At 43.1% G+C, this 18,788-nt stretch overlaps 1 protein-coding gene across 1 annotated transcript in view; it reads right to left on the bottom strand.

Annotated features, from left to right (window-relative positions):
- Positions 1 to 18,788, bottom strand: part of gpsm1b (G protein signaling modulator 1b) — a 247,444-nt gene that overhangs the window by 19,510 nt on the left and 209,146 nt on the right. Inside the window, exons 11-12 of the mRNA XM_078550101.1 lie at positions 7,547 to 7,617; positions 5,858 to 6,052 (exon numbers count right to left, since the gene is read on the bottom strand). Coding sequence (XP_078406227.1) covers positions 5,858 to 6,052; positions 7,547 to 7,617 — 266 coding nt within the window. The remainder of the gene's footprint in view (positions 1 to 5,857; positions 6,053 to 7,546; positions 7,618 to 18,788) is intronic.

Below are 18,788 nucleotides of genomic sequence, written 5' to 3'. Positions count from 1 at the left end.
CTACAAAGCTCTTAAAATTGCGTATTGACAACTTAATGGTATGCATGTTCCTGCCATTGAATTGCAGTTCTTGTATACTGTTTTCTAGACTGATATTCCTCTCCAAAATAGCTTCTTTTTGATGTTCTAACCCTTGCTTTCTGTTCTTTCAATTACCATCTACTCAGTTGTCATAAAATCAAAGCAGGAATTTCCTCCGCATTCATTTTGGTTGCTGCTCAACATTTTCACTTGCCTCTTTACTAAATTTCTTCAAATCATATGTAGCTAACATTGAGAAGAGCTACAAGCGGCTTTTGTCATGGTTCCCTACGTGTAGGACACAAACTCTTCCGGGAGGGCAGGCAACTGACTCTCATTTCGGTCTTTGCTGTGGCAGCTGTTGACCGACACAAGGAGGTTAACTCTCCCTCTGCCATTCTCATACAGTCTGCCAAGATTACAGGTCTATCTTATAAGGAATCTGAGGTGCAATCCCACATTCCTGGGAGTGGACATTCTTTTTGAATTTACCATGATTCTCTGATTTTTTTTTCATGGTATGTGGGCGTCACTGGCTAGGCCAGCATTTATTGCCCATCCCTAATTGTCCTTGAGGTGGTAGTGGTGAGCTATCTTCTTGAAGCAATTCATGTGGTGTAGGTACACCCAGGGTGCTGTTAGGGAGGGAGTTCCAGGATTTTGATCCAGCGACAGTGAAAGAACAGCGATATATTTCCAAGTCAGGATGGTGAGTGATTTGGGGGGAAACTTCCAAGTGGTGGTGTTCCCATCTATCTGATGCCCTTGTCCTTCTAGATGGTAGTGGTCGTGGGTTTGGAAGGTGCTGTCTAAGGGCCTTGGTGAGTTTCTGCAGTGAATCTTGTGCATCAGTGCCCCCCTCCTCCTCTGCGCACCCTCCTCCCCTGAAATGAGGTCAGGAGCTCAGTGATCCTGGTGGAACCCAAACTGGTCATCAGTGAGCAGGTTACTGCTGACTAATTGCATCTTGATAGCATTGTTGATGACCCCTTTCATCATTTTACTGATGATCGAGAGTAGACTGATGGGGCGGTAATTGGCGGGCTTGGATTTGTCCTTTTTGTGTACAGGACATACCTGGGCAATTTTCCACACTGCTGGGTAGATGCCAGTGTTGTAGCTGTACTAGAACAGCTTTACAAAAGGTGCTCTTATGGACAAAGGCCAAGAATGTCAGGGATTTTTATTTTTGAGTGTGAAGGAGCTAAAGACGATGTGGGAGAATTTCTAGGCAACGACTGCTGTCTGTTGTATTAGCAACATGTAAAAACAAAACCAATCTGGCAAATAATGGCTAGAAAATGCCATGTTAGAGTTTTTAAAATTCAATCGGGGATGTGGGCATCACTGGCAAGGCCAGCATTTATTGTCCATCCCTGACTGCCCTACTGGGTGGCTTGTTAGGCCATTTCAGAGGGCAGTTAAGAGTTAACCACTTTGCTTTGGGTCCAGAGTCACATGTAAGCCAGGCCAGGTAAGGATGGCAGATTTCCTAATTTAAAAAGGACATTAGTGAATCAGATGGACTTTTGGCAACACAAAAGCAAAATAAGAACAGAAAAAGCTGGAAATACTTAGCAGGTCAGGCAGCATCTGTGGCGAGAGAAACACAGGTAACGCTTCAGGGTTGTGACCTTTCATCAGAACTGGGAACAGTGAGAAGTGTGACAAGATTTGGAGAGTGAAATGGGGGAGGGTAGGAAAAAGAACAAAAGGGAATGTCTGTGGTAGGGCGGGAGGGCAGGCGAGGTTAAATGACTAAAGGTTTCATGGCGCAAGGCAAAAGTGGGTGGGGCAAGAAACAAAAGATATGTCCGCAGGAGGTGTAAGCAGGAGGATTCTGAATAGCAGCCGCTCAAAATTGAAGTCAAGGAAATATGAGAAACACAAAGAACAAAAAAAAAACACCCCAAACCAGGAAAAAGAACCAAAACAAAATACAGGTGGAGGTTACAATTTAAAATGGTCGAATTCAATGTTGAGTCTAGAAAGCTGCAAAGATTTTAGCAACGTTTGCATAGTTACATGCCACCATTACTGATGCTAAGCTTTTCGTTCCAGAGTTTAAAAAAAATCTTTTTTTTTCATCACAAGCAACAAAACCAGGGTTGCCAACTCTGGTTGGACGAAGTTTCATCACATGGGCCTGACTCGATCCGCTTGGCCCAATCAGATTCCCTTTTTAACCAACTGCAATATTTTTGTAACTAACAAATTGGAGTGTTCAAAGAGCATTAAAACAAACAACTTTTTAAAGTACAAAAACTGAAAATGCTGGAAAAGCTCAGCAGGTCTGGCAGCAGCTGTGGAGAGAGAAACAGAGTTAACGTCTCGAGCCTAATATGACTCTTCTTCGGATTTCCTGCACCCGCAGTGTTTTGCTTTTATTTTAACCTATATTTTTTAAATGCCCCTATGAATTTTCCTCTAGGTGTTGATAGGAGCAGAGATTAATCCTTCATTCATGAAGACTCCGGGAGACTTATTTAAAAATAAGGAGTTGTCCATTTAAGACAGAGATGAGGAGAATTTTTTTTCCTCTCAGAGGGTCGTGAGTCTTTGGAACTCTCTTTCACAAAAGGCTGTGGAAGCAGAGTCTTGGAATATTTTTAAGGCAGAGGTAGATAGATCCTTGATAAGCAAGGGGGTGAAAGGTTATCTCAGGTAGGCAGGAATGTGGGGGTTGAGGTTACAAATCAGATCAGCCATGATCATATTGAATGGTGGAGCAGGCTCGAGGGGCTGAGTGGCCCACTCCTGCACCTAATTCGTATGTTCATATGTCAAGCCTGGAGGGCTGGTAACCTGAACTCCAAGCAGAAACAATTCTATTTTAGTGATGCTCATGTATGGGAACTTGACATACTGGCACAATATCCCTGTTCTAGGGGCACGTAAACTCATTTGTTGTGATGCCTCAAAGGTTTAGGCAGAGATATGTAATACCAAATGTGTTGGGTGTTTTGTGGCCTATAAACTTTTGAAGACAAATGTACAATGGCTTGCAGCTCAAGTGTTTCAATTGGTTGATCTGTGGTGATCTCAACACTGGCTGCTTAATTAAAAATTGTTGTCAACCACTGCAAAAAGTACTGGAATTAATCTGCAACCGGTTAATGGGAAACGCATAGCTTACCTGTTGAATTGTAATCAGCAACATCAAGGGGCAAGCTTATATAAAACTGAAAGCCTCCACGTGACTGTGAAAGTTTACCCTAAGCATTGTTTGCGTTACCATGAATTCAGATGGTGGAGCAAGTGATCGAATCACGTTGAATAAATGGAGTTGAGATACAGATTAGACATGATCTGATAGAATGGGGCAACAAGCTCCAGGGGCTGAATGGCCTACTCCTATTTCTATGGCCCTAGTCTTTGCGATAGGTGCGGTAAATCACCTGTAATCCTTAATGTATACCTGTGATCATGATGTATGGGGGGAGCTCTCCTTTTATGCACAGAATTGGAGAAAGGTAGGATGAACATGTGGGAAAGACATCAGTAAGGCAGACTAAAATATCTTTTACCATTTAAATTCTGTTTCTGAGAAAATATTGTCTATTTATCAATCAGGCTTCATCAAACTGCAGAAAGCTCCGCTATAAGCCTGGGTGTTGTCAGTTTCTTTTTGCTTTACTGTGATTTCTAAATCATTTATATGCTGTCTTCTTGCCATTATATTCTATGGCCATGTGAGAAAAATTGCATCTTATTCTGCAATTTCACAAATAACCTTGAAATTCACCTTTTTCATGGGTTCAGTTTCTCTAGGTCTGAGCTATTGACCAAAATTAGCATCTCATAAATCCCTGCCCCTCCTCCCCCATCGAAAACTCACTTAATACATAACCTAGAAAAGGGAGCAGAGTGATTGTGGGGCTGAATTATCAGCAAAGAAACCATGAACTCAAATTTCCCCATGACAATTTTTTTTCTTTTTCTCTTCCATGCCATGTGGGAGTCGCTAGCAAAGCCAGCATTTGTTGCCCCATCTCTAACTGCCCTTGAACTGAGTGGCTTGGTGCTGAGCATTGTGGATCTGCAGTCACATGTAGGCCAGGTCGGGTAAGGATGGCAGATTTCCTTCTCTAAAAAGGACATTAGCGAACCAGATGAATTTTAATGGCAATGAAGGATAGTTTCACGGTCACCATTACCGAGACTAGTTTTCAATTCCGGATTTAATGAATTGAATTTAAATTCCACCAGCTGCCGTGCTGGGATTTGAACCCATGTCCCCAAAGCACTAGCCTGGGCCTCTGGATTACTAGTTCAGTGACATTACCACTACGCTACTATCTCCCCTCAAATTTGAAAATGAATTAAATAAATCTGATAATTTGTGGGCTGGTATTGGAACAAAGTACCCAACCTGTCGTAAAAATGCAGTTGCTTCACAAATGCCATTCAGGGAAGGCAAAGTGCAACCAACGGCCTTGTCAGGCATACTTGGGGCTCCAAGCCCATAATTACCAAGTTAAGCGGCTCATCTCCGGGCCCTGCAAAGCCTCCCCACCACCTACAAGGTTCACAAGGAGCGTGATGGAACACTAGCCTGGATGTGTGAAACCACAACGCTCAAGAACTGCCTCTGCATTGCACTTAATATCCACCAATGGCACACTGCAGCTGCAGTAGAGGTCATCAACAGAATGTATTTCACCGACTCACCAAGGTTACTTTGACAGCAACTCCCTCGCCTGCAACCTCCATCATTCAGAAAGACAAGAGCAGTAAAGTTGAGGAATGCCAGCACTTCCAAGGACCCCTTTTAAGTGGCACACCATCCCAATTTGGGCATGTCCCTCCCTCCCTTCCACCCCAATCTTCATTGTTGCTGGGTCAGAATCCTGCAATTCCACACTCAACACCATTGTAGATGCACCATTGCCACGAGGACCGCAGCAATTTAAGGAGAAGGGCCACCATGTGGGCAACAAGAAATGGGCAATGAATACAGCCATGCCAGAATCATGTGCGTCCCAAGAACAACTTAGAAAAGTCTTGGGTTTATTCCGTGCTCTCTCGCAAGCTATCTGGCTTCAAAGGTAATTGCTATGGCAATGTTCACCACTATATTCTCAGGGCAACCAGGCATGAGTGATAAATGTGGCTCAACCAGTGTGCTGATATCTTTCTTATTTGTTCATGGGATGTGACCATCACTGACCCAGCAATGATGAAGGAATGACAATTCCCATTTCTAACTCAGGATGGCATCTAACTCAGGATGGTGTGTAACTTGGAGGGGAACTTGCAGTGGTGGTGTTCCCATGCGCCCACTGCCCTTGCTCTTCTATGCGGTAGAGGTTGCGGGTTTGGAAGGTGCTGTCGAAGAAACCTTGATGAGCTGCCGCAGTGCATCTTGTAGATGCAGCCTTGGAGCAGGTAGCGAATGTTTAAGGTGGTGGATGGGGTGCTGATCAAACGAGCTGCTTTGTTCTGGATGGTGCCGAACTTCTCGAGTGTTGTTGGAGCTCCACTCAGCCAGGCAAGTGGAGAATATTCCATTACATTCTTGGCTTGTGCCTTGTAAATGGTGGACAGGCTTTGTGGAGTCGGGAGGTGGGTTACTCCGTGCAGAATTCCTAGCTTCTGACCTGTTCTTGAAGCCACAATATTTATACGGCTGGTCTAATTAAGTTTCTGGTCAACAGTGACCCCTCCGATGCAGATCATGGGTGATTCAGTGACGTTAATGCCGTTTAATGGCAAAGGGACATTTCTGGAACTGGTCATTGCCTGTCACTTGTCTGGCATGGTAAATAAATAAACACACACACTTATATAAGTTGGCTGGATGCCAAACAACAAATGTAAGGTTCAGGTTGCCTACCATTGGAGCCACTTGGACTCTGACATCGCTGGCGTCCACCAATGGTAACGATGCATTGGCACCTTGTTGTTTGTCTTCTGAGCTTGGTGTACTCTCCTGGTACTTCTTGTTTCTTAGTTGCCCGACTCGGGGCAGTTTTGATGTGTTCTTGAGATCAGTGGAATGGTGCTCACCTGCGACATCTCCATTTTGGTCCTTGAAGATTGTAAATCATGTCAATGGAAGATTATGCAATAGTTCTCAAAAGACAAGAGTTTTGGCATCAGTATCCTTTAAAAATCAAGGATTTAATTGCTCCAGAATGCAGAAGCTGAACCACCAAAGAGCAATTCAGCTCCCTTAAACCCTCGCATTATCATCTTCATACCAGTTCCCGAGATAATGTCTCAGTGCTTCTAGTTAAATGCAAATCTACTGAAGTTCGGAATCTGTTGCAGTTCGAATGATTTAAAAAGAGAGTTGGTGCATGTTGGTTTTCTTTGATCCAAGTACAGAGCTTTAAAAAGCAGCTCCCAATCTGCAAATGGGTCTCACCAGGAAAGCTACTGACTTTTCAATGGCCTCATTCAGATGTCATTTCATAGCCAGGGACTATGTGGTCTTAAAGGTCCTTAAAGGCCTGATTGAGGGGGTACATGTGGTGCTGATATCTGCCCTGGCAACTCAGAGGGAGGTACAATTAAAATAGTCAAGTCTGCCTTGAAAGGCAACTCTTAATTTCTTTTCTAGCATTCACTGGATGTGGATGTTGCTAGAATGGGCAGCCTTTGTGCACATCTTTAATTATCATTAAGGAGGTGATGGTGAGCCACCTTCTTAAGTACAACCAAGTAAGTTTGCTATGTCATATCGGATGGCAGTTAAGAGTCAACCACATGTGGATCTGGAGTCGCATATAGGCCAGACCAGGTCAGCAGGGCAGACCTTCCCTGAAGGATATTAGTGAATCAGATTGTTTTTAAAGGCAATCTTGTATTATTCATTGTCACCATGACTAATGCTAGCTCTTTTGTTGCTGAAAAGAGAGACATGTTGGTGAAGCTTTCTGTCTTGCACTCATCAGGACAAATACAAGAATGCAAAATTTCAAATGATCACAAAAATTGTGCGGAGAAAATTGTTGCGATCCTTTGAAATTTCTCCTTGTTTGACTTGATGAGTGCGAGATTAAAAGCTTCTGAAAAATGTCTCTCTTTTCAGCAATATTCACTTTCTGCATGACTAGTATTTTATTCCAGATTTTATTTTATTAATTGAATTTAAATTCCTCAGCTGCCATGGTGGGATTTGAACTCATGCCCCCAGATCATTAGTCCAGGCCTCTGGATTACTAGTCCAGTAACATGAATATTCTATCACACATGCAAAAATATTCTGATTAACAAAATCAAACCATGCCAGGTTTTAATTACCGATGACCTTCTCCCACCTCCACAAGTCACGTAAGTATGCATAGGACAATCCCTCATTTTCTCATTCCCAATTCCAACTTTTGAGAAGATCTTCCTATCATCATTTGAATGAAAAGTACTCCCAAGTTATTAAAACTTGAGCAATTACTACATTCTACACTTGGATTGCCCTCTCTTACTCCTACTTGATGTCTTTTTTCACAATTCATAAAATTCAAGATCGACTTTCTATTGTGCTTAACTCTTTGTGACTCGCCACTGAAATAAGTACCCTCACCTTCTCTGGAGAAAACTTGACCACATTCATGTTCTCCATGCTGTACTGAACCACTATTCTCGGTCGTGCACCTAAAGCAGGACAACATCAAAAAGAAAATAGATTAGGCTTATCCAAAATAATGTTCAGTCATGGAAAGCATTGATCTTATTACAGTAAGTGAACTAATGAAGCATGTTGCGACCACAGCTGATGTTATTTGCTGAGCAAATCCCAGAGTGAAACTTGTCTTACTTATCATGACCTTTTTTTCTGTATTTTGAAAACAAAGGGAAAAACTACTGATCCCAGAAGCACTGAATCCCAGTAACACCTTTAGGATTTTAAAATTAAAAGATTTATTAACAAGAAGGAAAAAAAACTTAAGCACACAAGATTGAAGTTATACAGTTACAACAGTTTTACAAAACATCCCCCCCAGAAAACTGACTTGGTCAGAACACATAAGTAAACAATTTGGCAACAGTTCCCTCATAGATTCTTAACTATAAAAATCCAGTAATATTACCCAAGGCAAAACCTGCTGTCACTTTAGTAAAGGTAGACCACACGACTTCTCATTCTGCTGTGGAAATCCAAGAAAGTTCAGAAATCAAGCTGCTTTATGAGGCAAAGATTTCTCTGGCTTGAAAATGGCTGCTTCAAATTCACAACTTTCATACCTCCTCCCTGCACAGATCTAGTCTCAGGACAACTCCCCCACATAGCCAACCAACTCAGCATCTTTCCTTAAATATCCTTTTCTCCCTTTCCTCTTGGATTCCATTGTCCTAAGTACATCTTTGAACTCAACTTCTCCAAAAAATAAAAATCTTGCAGGTTTTTCTATTACCTCTACTTTTGGGTCAAATAAAATTTAGTAACCTTCCCTTGTTTACTTATGAAACTTTGTAAGTTGTAAAAGTCCCTTGTCACATCTAACCAGTCTCCTTTGAAATTTAACAGCTGAGAAGTCAAATCCCTACTATCACCTAATGCAAATTTTAAAACCCAACCCATTTACTTGTAAAACTACTTCACCAGAGCCTCTCATTACAAATGCATACATCTAGCATTTTTACCTTTCATCTCTCAGTTCCCACAGAAAGCGGTCCTTATTAACCTTCCCCAACGTTTAATTAATCATGGGGACGTGGTCACACAAACGCACACTCTTCCTTCTTTACCACCATACCACCATATTCCCAAAATATTAAAAAACAATCACATCCATCTTCACAAACTTCCATGCAGCGGACTGCATGAAACGGATGCTTGATTAAAAAAAAACACTGCAGCTCAGTGATAAGAATTGATGATTTCAATTTCTTTTTGTTCTGTATCTACCATATGTAGGTCAACTAGCTGGGTGATTCTCACCGTTCATGACCAGCAACTCTTTCACTTTTACCCATTTCTTGAAATTGCTCAAGGTTCCTGCAATACCCAAACTTTCCAAGATCTCAACATATCACCATTTTGCAGTGATGACAGTTTGTTCTCCGAGCATCATTTCACAATGTGCACACACGCCAGCCTTGCTATTTTTCATTCGCCCCATCTCCTCAATTCAGCAAGGGAATCCAATGTTGGATCTCAGATTGAAGGGTTTGACAGCTTTCTGTTGGGTGGGTTTGTGTGTTATGCAGGATCTCTCAAGTAACAATAGCATCAAGAAAGAAAATCTTACATTTCTACGGCACCTTGCATGACCTCAGGACTTCCCAGAATGCTTTACTGAATTATTTTGAGGTATAATCACTGTTCTAATATAAGAATGCAGCAGCCAATTTTGTGCACAGCAAGGTTTCACAATAGCAATGTGATTAACAACCAGATAATCTTTTAGTTGAAGGATAAGTATTGGTCAGTACACCAGCGAGGTCTCCTCTGCTCTGGTTGGAAATAGTGCTATGGACTCTTTTATGTCCACCTGAGGAGGTAGGTGGTTTAACATTTCATTCAAAAAATGCCACCCCCGACAGTGTAGTGCACCCATTGTACCGCACTGGAGCGTAGGCCTTGTTTTTCTGCTCAGGGCTGTGGAGTGGGACTTGAACCCACAACCTCCTGATTCAGAGGCGAGAGTGCTACCCTCTGAGCCACAGCTGAAAAAAAATGGCAGAAAGCCCTTCTCACCTCAGTACAAATAATGATTGAAAGTGATAATAAATGGAAGTGTTAATTGGACTCCAATTTTCTGCAAGATTGGAGCTTGCACAAGACCCAGCCAAGACCAATAACAAATTCTAACTGTTGGGTTAAATGTTGGTTGTTACTATTCAATCCCCATGCTGGTAAAGAGCAAACACTAAACGGTGGTGTTGGGCTCAGTAACACGCTCATCAAAGCCATTTACATAATATTTGCTCCAAGTGAATGAATTTAGCTTGGACAGAATTGCCAACCAGCTTTTTTGGATTCATTTATCATTTCAGTTAAAATGTTCAGTGGCACAGAGTTGCTTTGCCAATAGCAGCCAGGAACAGAGCAGTCAACATTTGTTGGTGGATTCCTCTACTTTTTAAATGTCGAATTTGCTCAGCTATAAAGGCCAAAACTGTCTAATGCCCACAAAGAGTGGGAGGAAAGCTTCTCAGTGCTTTCAGTGCGCCACTTAACACAGATGCATCAAATTCCTGAGCGCACTACCATAACAAATTGTTAAACCACTGAAAATAATTTAAACCCCACAGCCTGTCAAATTGGGGAAACTAATTACTTGGACTGGGGCTAATATCCGGTGGTCTCAGGCAGGAGATGGAAGAACTCCACATCCCCCGCCATGGCTCAGCTGTCACTTCTCAGTCAACGGATTTAGGTTCAAATTCCATACAGAGAATTGAGTGCATAACCTAGGATGACACTCCATGGGAGTGCTGCACTGTTGTGGGTGCTGCCTTTCAGATGAGACATTAAACCAAGTCTGCCCCCTAAGGTGGATGTAAAAGTTGCCACTACACGCAATCAATCAATCTCATTATAACCAATGATCTGATCATTATTTCATTGACGTTTGCTGTTTACAAGTTGACTGCCACATTTCCTACAAGACAGTCCACATTTGTTGGCGAATTCTTTTATTTTTATACACCTAATTTCCTCAACCATAAAGGTCAAGACTGTCTAATTCCTACAGAGTGGAAGGAAAATTTTTAGAGATGTTAGTTTAACAATTTATCATGGTGCCGTGCTCAAGGATTTGATGCATCTGTGTTAATGTATCTGAAGGCACTGAGAAGCTTTCTTCCACTCCTTGTGGACATTGGCCTTTATAGTTGAGCAAATTAAACATTTAAAAAGTAGAGGAATTCATCAACAAATGTTGACTGCTCTGCTTCTGGCTGCTATTGGCAAAGCACCTCTGTGCCACTGCACAGTTTAACTGAAATAACAAATGAATCCAATAAAAAAGCTGGTTGGCAATTCTGTCCAAGCTAAATGAGCAAAAATCATGCAAATGGCTTTGATGAGCATGTTACTGAGAGCCCAACACCATCTTGGAATGTTTGCTCTTTATCAGCATAGGGGATTGAATGGTAGCTTAACCAACATTTCATTTAGCAGAACAAAATTAGCTATAAAAGTGCCTGAGGATGTCCAGAGGCTGTGAAAGGCACTATATAAATACTCGTGCGACGAGTAGATCACCTCCTGGCTCCCCAAAAATGTCCACCATCTACAAGGTACAAGTCAGGAGTGTGATGGGATAATCTCCACTTGCCTGGATGAGTGCAGTTCCAACAACACTCAAGAAGTTTGACACCATCCAGGACAAAGCAGCCTGCTTGATTGGCACCCCATCCACAAACATTCACTCCCTCCACCACCGACGCACGCTAGCAGCAGTGCATACCATCTACAAGGAATTCATCAAGGTTGCTTCGACAACACCTTCCAAACCTATGTCCACTACCATCTAGAAGGACTAGCGCAGCAGATAGATGGAAACACCACAACCTGGAAATTCCCCTCCAAGCCACTCACCATCCTGACTTGGAAATATATCGCCGTTCCTTCACTGTTGCTGGGTCAAAATCCTGGAACTCCCTCTGTAACAACACTGTGGGGTGTACCTACACTACAGGGACTGCAGTGGTTCAAGAAGGTGGCCCACCACCACCTTCTCAAGGGGCAATTAGGGATCGGCAATAAATGCTGGCCCCGCCAGCGAAGCCCACATCCCGTGAATGAATAAACAAATATATCAATGCAAGTGATCTGTGGCCAGGCAATTGAGGTGAAAGGGATCATAAGTAGGGATTGGCAGAGAAGTTGTAGAAAGATGCTCTGGATCAGAAACCTGAAAATCAGCTCCCACTCCTTGTCTTGATCTCTCCTGTCTCATTCACCATCACTGGCTGTAAAGTTAAGTGGATTGGGTCAGCAACTCAGTACATGAAGAACTGTGGAAGCACTCTGTACCACAAAGATTTATAAATCTATTGGTGATGAATAACAATCCTAACTTGAAACAGCAAGCTTGAAATTACACTCAGCAATTTTATAAGATTATCTCCCCCATTAGACAAGGAAACATCAGCATTCACATGTTAACAATGGCAGTGTCTATTGATAATAATGAACGGCGCCACAATGACAACATATAGCACCTTTAACGTAATGAAACTCCCCAGGACCCTTCACGGGAGCATTATGAAACAAAGCATGACACCAAGTCACATTAGGAGATATTAGGTCAAGTGACTGAAAGCTTGGTCAAAAAGGCAGGTTTTAAGGAGTGCCTTAATGTAGGAAAGTGAGGTAGAGAGGTGTAGGGAGAGAATTCCAGAGATTGGAGCCTAGGCAACTGGAGGCACCTCCACCAGTGATGGAGCAATTTTAATTGTGAAGGCACAAGAGGCCAGGATTAGAGGAGCGCAGATATTTGAATGATTGTGGGGCTGGAGGAGATTACAGAGATAAAGAGAGGTGAGGCCATGAAGGGATTTGAAAACAAGGATGAGAATTCTGTTTGATCAAGTGTCAATGTAGATCAGTGAGCACGGGGGTGATAGGGAATGGGATTTAGTGCAAGTTAAGATATGGAGAGCAGAGCTTTGAATGACCTCAAGTTTACAGTGGGTAGAATGCTATATACCAGCCAGGAATGTGTTGGAGTGGTCGAGGTAATAGAAGTATCAATGAGGGCTTCATCAGCAACAGATGACCTGAGATGGGGCAAATTCAGATGAAAAAATCTGAGAAGCAGAATATTCAGAGTGGTGGCCACTTATTTTGGGTCAGAAAGCAGGCACACATCAAGCTAAGTGTGACAATGTGTTCGCAAAACACTGTGGCTATAAGAGCAAGTCAGAGGCTGGGAATTCTGTGGCGGATAACTCACCTCCCGACTCCCCAAAGCCTGTCCACCATCTACAAGGCACAAGTCAGGAGTGTGATGGAATAATCCCCACTTGCCTGGATGAGTGCAGCTCCCACAACACTCAAGAAGCTCGACACCATCCAGGACAAAGCAACCCACTTGATTGGCATCCCATCCACCACCTTAAACATTCACTCCCTCCACCACTGATGCACAGTAGCAGCAGTGTGTACCATCCACAAGATACAGTGCATCAACTCACCAAGGCTTCTTTGACAGCACCTTCCAAACCCATGGCCTCCACCACCAAGAAGGATAAGTGCAGCAGATACATGGGAACACCACTACCTACTAGATCCCCTCCAAGCCACACATCATCCTGACTTGGAAATATATCACCCCTCCTTCACTGTTGCTGGGTCAAAATGCTGGAACTCCCTCCTTAACAGCACTGTGAGTGTACCTACACCACATGGACTGCAATAGTTCAAGGTGGCAGCTCACCACCACCTTCTCAAGGGTGATTAGGACTGGGCAATAAGTGCTGACCAAGTCAGCGACACCCACATCCTATGAATGAATAGATAAAAAGAAATGTGACCAGGTGTGACTTTGGTTTGTGGGTTTCCTTGGATGAAGTTAGAAAGACTAGCAAAGCATTCCTCTGTGAAGCTATGCAGCCTCTCATTATACTGACCAGTGTTATTTCCCACAGAAGGTAAATAACAGAAAAACTGTACATCCCGATAAGGCAGCCCAAAAGTTTACACTGGATGCAACTGTGAAATGGAAAAGTCTCTGTTTTTCACCATTACTCCTAACCATTAACGCTACACTTAATTGAAGTCACTTTTTCAAACAAGGAAAGGTGTAGGGAATACAAGAACACAAGAAACAGGGGCAAGGATAGACCAAACGGCCCTACAAGCCTGTTCTGCCATTCAAAACAATCATGGTTGACCTTGGGCTAAAAACAGAAAGTGCTAGAAGAGTCATTCCGACTCGAGAAGTTAACTCTGTTTCTCTCCCCACAGATGCTGCCAGGCGGCTGAGTTTTTCCAGCATTTTCTGTTCTTATTTCAGATCTCCAGCATCCGCAATATTTTGCTTTTATGATGGTTGATCTTGGGCTTCAACTCCATTTTCCGCCTGCTCCCCACATCCCTCGATTCCCTGAGACACCAAAAATCTGTCTATCCCAGCCTTAAATGTACTCAACGATGGAGCACCCACAACCCTCTGGGGTAGAGAATTCCAAAGATTCACAACCCTTTGAGTGAAGGAATTTCTCCTGATCTCTGTCCTAAATGATCATCCCCTTATCCTGAGACTGTGCCCCTGCATTTTAGATTAGGCACGTACTTGAAAAGGAGACATTTGTGGGGTTGCAAGCACAGAGCAGGGGAGGAGGACTCATTGGATAGCTCTCTCAATGAGCCAGCAGGAGCACAATGGGTCAAATGGCCGCCTTCTGCGCAGTATCATTCTATGATTCAATAAACTAGGGCAATCAACACCACCATTCCTAGTTGTTGGGGTTTCTTCAGTCATTCCACTATTGATATAAAGCCAAGAGTATTTTGAAATGGGTCTGTGGACAGCCCATTAAAACTGAAAATAATGTAAAATGTTTCATAAAATTACCCAGCGCTCTTGTCAAGTTATGAATCAATTAATGACTGCTCCTTTGGTAAACAAATTATCACCAGAACTATTTGTGATTGGCAGAAACCACACGGAACAGGACATGGCAGTATAGCAGTTGTGCCATTGAACTAGCGATGCAGAGATCGGGAATACAGACCTAGTCCATGCTACATGGCTCACCTTCAATGCCCTATGAAGATACCTAAAAAGGCACTCAGTCTTACTTTCAGAGCAACTGAGGACAGGTAATAAATACCGTGCGTCCTTGCCAGTGGCATACTTGTCCCGAGAACAAATAAAATAGTAACAGCTATCTGACAATAATATACAATCAGTAAGAGATGAAGAGCTAATAGTGCACCTGTCGATCGAAGCCCGATTTGAGGGGTCCGGATCCATTCTCTGATTTGATATTCAATCAGTTTGAATCATATGCAAATGGATTTTAAAAATTGCACTGTACATATTATACTAGAGGAATCTCATTCCTTTGAATCACAATTAACATTCTTGTTCCTGTGTTTCTCTACTAATCATCACCCTTCCCTTCAGATCCAGAGACCCAGGGTAATGCTCTGGGGACGCGGGCTCGAATCCTACCACGGCAGATTGGTGAGGTTTGAATTCAATAAAAATCTGGGAATTAAAAGTCTAATGACAACCATGAAGCCCATTGCTGATTGTTGTAAAAACCCATCTGGTTCACTAATGTCCTTTAGGGAAGGAAATCTGCCGTCCTTACCCGGTCTGGCCTACACATGACTCCAGACCCACAGCAATGTGGTTGACTTTTAAATGCCCTCTAAACAAGAGGGATGGGCAATAAACGCTGGCCTAGCCAGCAACGCCCACGTCCCATGAACGAATAGAGAAAAAGGATGCTCATTTATTCTGGGCTACAGGTGACAGCAGCCCTTTGGCCCAAGCTGCAACTCTTTGTTGCAAGGGACTAACTGTAAGAAAGAACGAACTTGCATTTAAGTGGTGCCTTACTCAACCTCAGAATATCCCAAAGTGCTTTATAGCCAATGAAGTGTCATCATTGTTGTGATCCAGAAAACGCAGCGACTATTTTGAACGAACAGCAAGGAGATAAATAACCCACTAATCTGTTGTGCGGAGCAGAATGCTTCAGCCTTGTAATCTTTTGGAGCTGGGTGTCTGTTATTAAAATATCATTCCAACAAAATGTATTCACAAAGCAGGTCAACGTGGGCACCTTGGAACAAACTGACGATAGAACAGAAAATAATTTTAGAAAAGAACCTGGAATCGCTCTTGGAAGCCTACCTGCAAAAGTTCAGGTACACCTAAACAAAGCTGCTTTCTGCCAAGTTTTTTTTTAAATACAATTTTATTTGCAAACATTACGAAGAATAGGCACCACACGGATCCCCAAAACCCTCCCACCCTATTCGCAAGTCACTTCCAAAATGCACAGTGGTTTTTTTTTTATAAAGAGAAAATCACCAAATATAAAAGGTAAATTGAAGTCGAGCTGAGCAACAAGTTGCAGATTAGCCAGGAGTTTCTGCTCTGTGTACCTGCCAGTTTGTGTATCCAGTAGTGCTGCCGTGTAAAAATAAAATCTGCAGTTGCCTACAATAATCGTACTTGCCCTTCCCTCCCCGCCACACATCCATCAACAAAACCGATACGTGGCATAAATCTGGCAGAAGCAAACTGCTCCGAACCTGAAGCTGCTGCCCACCTCAACTTGTGACTCCAGCTACAGCTGCACTGATTATAAAGAGCTTTTTCAGGATTAAGTTTTCCCTTCGATAAGTTAGCCAGCAGCAAATGGAGAGACGTGTACTGGACCAACCAGGCACTGCTTGCAGAATTGTGAGAATGGTGGAATGCAAACACCATAACTGATCCAATTAGGATGTGGCTGCACATCACATCCTCCACCACATAACGGAAGATGCTCAGCGTCCCAGCTCTGATTAGGCTGTCTGAGATCAACAGTGTTTTTACCTTTATCATGAGGCATCCAATCCTACTCATTCTCTTTCCTTCCCTTAACTACCGGCAGTTTCTTTGGAAAAAGGTCCTTTTTTTTGGAAGCTGCATCAGATTTTAGTGATTAGACTGACCTGGTTCTGCTTATTCACAGCTAAGCCAAAGCTGAGGTAAATGTCAAGACTAAAGAGAAAAAAAAAAGCTTTAAACAACAACTTGCATTTATATAGTGTCACTAATATGCTAAAGCACCCGAAGGCGCTTCTTAGAAGCGTTACTGAATAAAATTTGACACCGAGCCAAAAATGGAGATTTCAGAACTGGCTTGACCAGAGGTAGGTTTCAAGGAGTGTCTCAAGAAAGGAGTTTGAGAGATGTAGAGGTTGAGGGAGGGAATTCTAGAGCTCAGGGCCTTGGCAGCTGAAGGCACAGCTGCCAATAGTCGGTCAAAGAAAGTCAGAGATGCACAAGGGACCAGAACTGGAGGAGCACAGAGGGTTATAGGGCTGGAGGATGTTACAGAGGTAGAGAGCAAAACAAATTGGGTCCATCAATGTGACTGTACCACATAACCACTTTCGCCTCACGTTTTTGATCCTGGGCGTTTTGCTTTTCATTCTTTGGGATAAGGGCGGTGCTGGCAAGGCTGGCATTTATTGCCCATCCCGAGCTGCCCTTGAGAAGATGGTGGTGGCTCTTCTTGAACTGCTGCAGTCTGTGTGGTGAAATGCTCCACGCTGGCTCGGGAGTTCCAGGGCTCAAGAACCATAAAGTAACAGTGATATATGTCCAAGCTGGGATGGTTTGCGCCTCAGGAGGGGAACTTGGAGGTGATGGTGCTCCCATGCACCGGCTGTGACATCAGGTGACAGAATCTGTTAGGTATTCAGATTTTTGTCCCCAGAATATGGAAATGGAACAGAAAAACATCGTTATTACAAGTAGTTCTGTTGGCAACGGCCTGCAAGCAGGTTGCCTGCTCAGTTAGGGATGGCTCATGTCCAAGGACACAGAAGCAATGTGGTAACAATGGGATAAACAAATTTGCTTGTGGAGTACATTGTCCAACTCCACTCCAATACCAGAGTCACAATTTACACTGGAATTTTATTAGAAAGCAATTAAGGGAAGGAAGGGACATTTTTATAATCCAAATTACTCCCTCTTACTGTGTGTTTGGCTGGTACTAAATGTCAAATTTCACTGTTGGCTCCAAATCAGCATTTAAGACTGAAGAGATACTCAGTTTCAGCATTTGATGCAGCTTCTTGATGACAGACTGTGACTACTATCTGCCAATTTTGCAAAACTCAAACGCTGGTCCTCGGTGAGGCATTAGGGAGACAAATAAAAATTTCTCCAGCCAGGTAAGAGAGTTCATACAAAATCAAGCTTGGGTGTGAAATACTTTGATGTATGAGTCTTTACATTCAGAACACAGCCAGGGCTACTTGCAAACCACTGCTGCTTCACTGTGTATCTCACAGACTACACCCCCCAACACCCGCCCCCCCCTCCCCCATCCCCTTTCACATGCGAGTCCGAGCAGACTACCTTCACTATCTATGACCCTGAGAGTACTCTCTGCCATCCGCCCTTACCCCTGAGGCAACGTCCTGCTGCACATCATTTTGGCCTCCTGGCAGGGTGCATTGAGAGTCAAAAATTAGCAAATGTGGAATTTGATGCTGGTCCCTCTTCTCTTGCTTCCGAGTGCAAAAAAAGCCAAGGAATTACACTAACAACCAATTTAAGATTATCAGAGGGGCTCGCAATGTGGCTCACTTACGCTTGCTAGAGGCTACATATATTCATACACAGGGACCTGTCCTTTGCAGGTAAAAAGAACATGTACAGGCATTGCACCTTTTTTGGATTAAACAAACGCATGGGGAACAATAGTTCCCTGGTGCATTCTCCATGGCAATGCCGCGACCAGAATTGATGTGTCAACCAATCAGCACCCTTTTCTCATGCAGTAAAAATTGTTGCTCTCTTTGAAATTTGGCATTCTAGCATCTGTCCAGTTGTGTGCAAGATGAAAGGCTTCGGCAACATGTCTACTTTTTCAGCCATATGAAAGCAAAAGAATGGTCTTGGAGGGAAGGCCATCCCAGCAGCAACAGATGTTGAGATGCTGCTGTTCAAACTAAGGAGTATAATTTTAATACAACTATTGATCCTGTAGATTTATCCCCCCCTCCAACTGGATTCACTACTTCGCAGCAGTAATGTACTGGAGAGTAATTAGGAATAGGAACCCAGGCTGTCTTTTTCTCCCCGCTGCCCGCCACCCCCGCAACCAATGTTGCAGTTAATTGTAGC

Source organism: Cetorhinus maximus, chromosome 10, assembly GCF_964194155.1.
Source record: "Cetorhinus maximus chromosome 10, sCetMax3.hap1.1, whole genome shotgun sequence".
In the NCBI taxonomy this organism is placed as follows: Eukaryota; Metazoa; Chordata; class Chondrichthyes; order Lamniformes; family Cetorhinidae; genus Cetorhinus; species Cetorhinus maximus.
This window is presented reverse-complemented; position numbering and strand designations above follow the sequence as displayed.